Source organism: Misgurnus anguillicaudatus, chromosome 11 (genome assembly GCF_027580225.2).
Source record: "Misgurnus anguillicaudatus chromosome 11, ASM2758022v2, whole genome shotgun sequence".
Lineage (NCBI taxonomy): Eukaryota > Metazoa > Chordata > Actinopteri > Cypriniformes > Cobitidae > Misgurnus > Misgurnus anguillicaudatus.
In genome coordinates this window covers 11,193,676-11,200,769 of record NC_073347.2, presented here as the reverse complement: position 1 = coordinate 11,200,769, position 7,094 = coordinate 11,193,676, and the positions used below count along the sequence as shown (strand labels likewise).

Sequence of the window (7,094 nt, the reverse complement as noted above, 5' to 3'; positions counted from 1 at the left end):
AGCTGAAATTGTGCACTTTATAATATGACTTGTAACTAGAATACATTTTGGTAAACAGCTAAAATAACACAAAATGTGCTTCTGGTGTAATATTTATGGAGGTGACTGTATGTGTGTGGGTATAAACACGTATGTAGATTTGTAATGTTACCATTTCTTTGGTAATGTAAAAATACTTACACATTATTAGATGTGTGATAATCAATATTTATCCATGAAAAAAGTACCAATGGGAAAGCCATCCAGACAGGAAGTGATGCAATCCATCAGGTGAGGATACTGATATGTGCTCACGGTGCAGAAGACAGGCACTCAGATAGACACCCAACTGTCTGCTCCTGAAGCCAATCTGGACTTCTAGCTATTACACTATTGTGAAGAAGAAAAATGAGATTATAAAAATTAAAATGTATAAATAATTCCCTTATTGTGTTCTGTTTATAAATATTTTAATGTTACTTTTTGTATGTGTAAACATTTATGAAACTTATTTAATAAATAAATGTGCAACTGAAATAGAAAATTTTATTGTAAGGAGAAAACTCTTGTAAATATTCACTAATGTACAAGAAATAAAAGATAAAGTAGTACAATGACAGCTCTAATTGAATATTGACAGTGTTGTTTACATTTAAAGACTCTACATTACATCAGTGGACATCAGCGTATATTTGAAATTTACAGAGCATTCCAAGGAGCCACGTGATTGGTTGATTTGTGTTTTATGTCATACGTGTGACATCAGTTGTAGAAACCAAATTCAAAACAAAATTTTTACTCAATCTTGATACACACAGATTTCTCAAGAGATTTTCTGCTGCTTGTGAATCTTGTTGATATCTTCATGATGACGAGCACGGTGAGGACCTTCACAGGTGAGTATGGCCTCCGAAGGACACGAGTTCGTTCAAAATTTTTGGATGATTACTGTGTAGGCCAGTTGAGTGTTTCCAGGTCGAAGGTGTCGAAGGTAGCGGACCTCCCAGTGATGGCGGACGTGACCGGGTTGGACCACACCTACAGCTGCATCTCCAGAGCCGTTCAGCCACCGAAGAAGAGGAAGAGAGATGCTGAGCTGCAGGAGGACCACCAGACGCTGGAGGACAGGTACATGCACAACACCGCTGTTATTCCTGACCTTTGTCCAGCACTTTTCAGGCCTCCGGTCTCAGCACCATCCGTGGACCTGGCACCAGAGGAACCTCTCTACATCAACGGCCGCACCGTGGAGGACTTTCAGGTAAGGGTCTAATGATAAATCGCAATACACACAAATAAAGCTTGTCTGGTATTGATTCTGAAACGCAGAGGCGATATTATGCACAGCTAGTTCATGCTACGGCTCTTTGATCCATCCTTATCAATCTAAAATCACTGTTCAAGTTGTTTATATAAAAAGATGCACTCGTCAAACATAATCATTATAAATATTCTTTATTATCATGAAAATACCTGAAAACTTTTAAAGAACAGCGATATAAATATGCTTGTAGTCATCTCCTGGAGCTGTGTTAGTAAATGGTGTTTCTTTTGTGGCGCATTTTGAGTTTCTGTATAAAAGCGCCCTCTGGTTTTGGATGTAGCCACCTTTCACCATAATTCATTGAGAAGCATAACAAGCAATTCACACGCTTTATGGTTTCCCTCCCTTACTTTTTAGGAGATCTATCACTCCATGGTGGATCCCCTCCTACGGTTGCCCTCTGGTCGGCTTCGTCCCTACAGCCTGGATCTGGGTCTGAGGATCAAGCAGCGCCTGTGGGAAGCACTCAACCGTCCCAGCTTTTGTGAGGAAGAGCAGGCTGATGGATCCATCCGCATCAGAGAGATCTTCTCCACACCAGGAGCTGCTCCTCCTCGCATCGAAGTGGACATCAGTGGAGAGCCTTCTCCCAAGAGGTACTGAATCAATGAGTGATTTATAAACACACAGATCAGTCACACCTAAAACTACCGCTGTAAATATTGTAAATACCACTTTAGATACGTAGCATAAGTATAAGAATTTCAGTAATGTTTTTCATTATTTTTTGATAATTGTGTTAAATGTATTCCTATAGATTTTATTATACTTTAAATGAGGTCCCATTTTAATGAGTTTGTGATCCTGGTCTTGTTAATCTATGTTGTGTTTCATGTCATGGCTTTTTGAGATTCTTCTCTTCCTGGTTTTTTGTCCTTTGCAGGTTGTTTTGGGTTCAGGTTTTGTCTTTTGCAGGTTGTTTCGGCTGGTGGTCTGTAGGTTGTTTCGGGTTCTGTCTGTTTTGTCTTTTGCAGGTTGTGTCGGGTTCAGGTTTTGTCTTTTGCAGGTTGTTTCAGCTGGTGGTCTGCAGGATGTTTTGGGTTCAGGTTTTGTCTTTTGCAGGTTGCTTCGGCTGGTGGTCTGCAGGTTGTTTCGGCTGGTGGTCTGCAGGATGTTTCGGGTTCAGGTTTTGTCCTTTGCAGGTTGTTTCGGCTGGTGGTCAGCAGGTTGTTTCGGGTTCAGGTTTTGTCCTTTGCAGGTTTCTGCTGGTGGTCTGCAGCTTTTATATTCATCTGTCATTGTTCAGAAGTCTTGTTCATCTCTTGTGTTGTTTTATTGACTGGTTTGCAGGTCCTGTCGTTCATGGCTGTAGCGTTGCTGTGCTTTGTCTTCTCGGTTTCCGGTTCCTCTGCCTTCATGTTTTTGAGATTTCACAGTTTTACCTTCAGTTTTAGATCCAGTTACCTCTGCTGTCTCCAGATCAGCTTTACAAGCAGCTGACAGCTAAACTCCAGCACTGCTCATTTTAACAGCAGCACTTTCCTCTGACATGAATGTATAACAACTTATATAAAAATTAAACTCTCCAGATAGATAACTAAATATATATACTATATCTTAATTATACTATTACTTACTACTACTAAAATATTACTATACTATATTAATTATACACTTTATAATATAGCTTTATAAATAGAAAGTAAATATTATATATAGCTAAAATATAAAAAGCTAATAGAATAAAGCTAATGTATAAACATATAAACAAATATTAATATTATAAATATTTAATTATTAACCAATATTATACATTTACAATATATATTTATAATAAATATACTTTATAATGTATTATATATTAATTATACTATTATTACACTAATATATTATATATTAATAATATTGTTATTATATACAAACATATAGAGCTAATATTAAAGCTATATTAAAAGGTAACATATAAAGCTAAATTTAAAGCTAATATATAAATATATATACAACTAATATTATAGTCTTATAATAAAAATTTATAATATACGTACTATTATTACACTAATATATTATATATTAATAACATTATTATTATATACGAATATATAAAGCTAATATTAAAGCTATTTTAAAAGGTAATATATAAAGCTAAAGTTAAAGCTAATATATAAATATATATACAACTAATATTATATATCTTGATAATATATACATTTATAATATAAATATATACATTTATAATATAAATACTTTATATTATTTATTTATTATACTATTAATTATATATTAATAATAAATGAATTATACACCTTATAATATAACTTTATAAAAAACAATAGCTAATATTAAAGCTACATAAAAGCTAATATGTAAATAATGCTAATATTATATATATCTTTATAATATATACATTAATAATATAAATATTTTATATTATGTATTCATTATACTATTAATTATATATTAATGATACACTTTATAATATAGCTTTAAACTAATACCGGTATATAAATATCTGGCTCTATATTTATTAATAAATATAATTACTTAAAAAGCGAATCATTGTGTCATGTCTTTATTTTGCAGTGTGTTTGTTTGTGGTAAAACTATAATTCCAACAACATAATACATGTTTCTTTGAAAAAGTATTTGAAAGAGTCTAAAATAGGATTATTTATTGTCATGAAAGGTTTCTCTTCAACACTTATTAAACAGACATATGAGAAACTGGTTTTAAGAGCTACAACATAGTAAATTGAAGTTTTTGAGTTATAAGTTAAATAAGACAAATGTGTTTTTATTAGAAGTGTTTTTAATGTTGGTTTTAAAGGGATAGTTCACCCAAAAATAAAAATTCTGTCATCATATACTCACCCTCATGTTGTTACAAACCCGCATAAATTTCTTTGTTCTGATAAACAGGAAGGAAGATATTTTATGAAATGTTTGTAACCAAACCGTTCGTGAACCCCATTTACTTCCATAGTATTATTTTTTCATACTAGTTAATGGGGTCCATAAACAGTTTGGTTACCAACATTTCTCAACATATCTTCCTTCCTGTTTATCAGAACAAAGAAATTTATGCAGGTTTGTAACAACATGAGAGTGAGTAAATGATGACAGAATTTTCATTTTTGGGTGAACTATCCCTTTAAATCCACCTAGAATAAAAATGTGTGTCAACTTTACCCAATTATTTCTTTATTAACCTGGTCAACAAGACCCATCACATAATAAGTGGGAACTGATTCATTGATAATAACACATGATGAATAAATGTTGATGTTTCAAACCTTGCTACGGCTCTCTTCAGTGGATTCTTGACTGGCAGTGTGATATGTAAGAACGTCAGTGTGTTCAAGCAAGCTTGCAGTAAAGGACCTGAAGGAGACTCATCATCCTCTCACAACTGCTCCAGCATGGATTCTGCCTGCACACATCAACACAAACCATTTTCAATATCATATATGAGCAATACTTCAAGAACATTTGAAGGTTTAACATACAGACTTTCTTAGTTTATTTTTGTTGTATATTGTATGTACTGTATTTAAGTGTTATTTGTAGGTAAACGTTACATGAAAAGGCTTCTGTATAGATGCTACACTTTCATGAAGTGCACACTAATTTCCTTATATGTGACATGCAATGACAAACAAAGAAATCTAATATTTTTAATTGGTTTTGCAAATCAATAAAAGTTAAAACTGTTGGATACTTGATGCTACATATTGAAGATTAGGAAGCATGTTTTATGTAATACACAGAAGATCAGGTTGAATGTAGTGAGCAGTCTAATATGATGCAGGTATACACTGACCTTAGAGATGAGCTGGATCTGCTTTACAGGCTCAGAGGAGGACAGACTGTCTTTGAGAACCTCAGCAAGATGTGTTGATGTACTATCACCCACAACAGATAGAGCGTCTGACAGACAGAAATCACATCATATGAGAGGCAAATACAGTATTATAGAAAATAAGACAATAACACTGACACTTAACTTACCCATCAGACTCTTTAACCTGGCATCATCCAAGACTACAGCCTGCACTTTAGGTACTTTCTTCTTCACAACCATGATGTAATCTTAGCAGCATAACAACAATAGTTTGAGAGTTAGTTATGTGTGAACCAGCTAGTTAGTGTTATTTACTTCAACACATCCACATTCTCCTTAAAGCTCACGTAACACACACTGTTTGTGCATTTATGATGTTAATCTGGAATACCTATAGAGTAGTATTACATCATTTATATCTCTGAAGAGTCTTTAGTTTAATCAGATGTATAAAAGAAAGATTAGCTTTACCGAATCTTTCCGATAACGTACGAAAAAATGAAGAAGGAGGAGTTACTACCGCGGGTGGAGCGAGTACGAGTCATGCAACACTATACAACACTGTTTTAACTTATGATTCACTACATGTTCGTGTCATTTATATAATATGCACGCACCTATTTCCAACATAAGACAGAAGTCTGTCTTACCGCATGCAACTCGTCATGACCCGGTTGGGGAAATCCAGTGCATCAAAACACACACGCAAAACACTGCTGCTACCCCGGATAATAAACTATATCCATTGTTTCCATAAGACTAGATTTCTTCTCCTTACATCCAAAAACACACTTTCGTGCCATTATCGAGTTTTGAAATTAAACAAAGCTGTCTCGCGTGATAAGATGTTTGCAAGTTCTAGCGTCTCCCGCTGATTGACTGGTGGGCGGGGTTTTCCAGGGAAAGTGCCCATATAAAGAAGTGATACGTATAGAAAACCCCTGAAACGTCAGCTGGAACCGTAATCGAAAAAAACTTTCCGAAAATTGTACGAACCCTCGGCACAGAAATACTTTGTAACAGTTTGCCTACGTTTAGTTTTTTGACACTTTGCCTACGTTTAGCATGAGGAAACAACTCTATAACTGTGCTAATAAGTCAGAATGCATGAAATACCATTGAAACCCCCCCCCCCCTTTAAAAACTGAGCAAAATATTTATAAAGACACTTCATGACGTGAAAATATGTTACTCCAACGTTAGCTTCATGACAAACTAGCAACCAAGAAAGACACTACATATATATGTGTTTTGGGCGTTCGTCAACACACAAACGCAGTATCAGGTGACTGAAACCAAACCTTTATAAAAACTCCTGCCAGGGTGAAGATTTTTAGAAACTCAGGTTACAGCGTTGTCGTGTAGCCGGTGAAATTGGAGTTTTGGGCCTGTGACGTGCTGAGGGTAACCTCTGCAATGGCTTCTGATTGGCCAACATGGCTTTACGGTTAGGAATATTTTGCCATATGTTGGTTTGGCATGCTACTGACAGTGCTTCATACCAGGTTTTGTGTGTTCATGTGGACGCTGAGATTTTTTAACGATAGAGGAAAGCTCTGTTTATAAAAATACCTACGTGTGGACTAGGCTTTTTTCTTTTTTATTCAAAAACATTAAAAAAAGAAGTACAAAGTCACAGTATAAACATTATATAAATGTAACATCTGTACAAACTGTGACATAAACATGTACAAAAGAAGCATGTAATAATTTTTGTATTTTTGTTAATAGGATAAGACATCAGTGTGGAGTAGGCTTTCACGGAAACAAATACACGTGTGAGACACGTCTATTTCGGGGTCACGATAGAAGCCCGCCCTACACAACGCTGATTGGGCGAATACAAATCTTTGCAAAGTGTGATTGGTCTAACAGCGTTGTAAATAATTCTGCATCAATTATCCGGCCCGTTTCAACGGGAGGAGGAAGTCACCATAGTTGCCAAGTCCGCTTATAATAAGCTACTTTGGGCTTATTTATTTTGTAAAATCATGAATCATTGTTTTTTTTATA

The 7,094-nt window shown here is 34.9% G+C and overlaps 1 protein-coding gene across 2 annotated transcripts; it reads left to right on the top strand.

Moving 5' to 3' along the window:
• The first annotated feature begins 795 nt into the window (after nucleotides 1-795).
• LOC129415955 (uncharacterized) lies at nucleotides 796-2,945 on the top strand. Of its 2 annotated transcripts, XM_055170160.2 has the most exons (3): nucleotides 796-875; nucleotides 936-1,240; nucleotides 1,661-2,945. In XM_055170160.2, exons 1-3 carry the CDS (start codon nucleotides 845-847, stop codon nucleotides 1,904-1,906), a joined length of 582 nt encoding a protein of 193 aa, XP_055026135.2. In that variant the 5' UTR covers nucleotides 796-844; the 3' UTR covers nucleotides 1,907-2,945. The 2 variants fall into 2 exon arrangements, with proteins under 2 accessions (XP_055026135.2, XP_055026134.2); XM_055170159.2 differs by having other exon boundaries at nucleotides 806-1,240; nucleotides 1,661-2,942.
• Nucleotides 2,946-7,094: the final 4,149 nt, after the last annotated feature.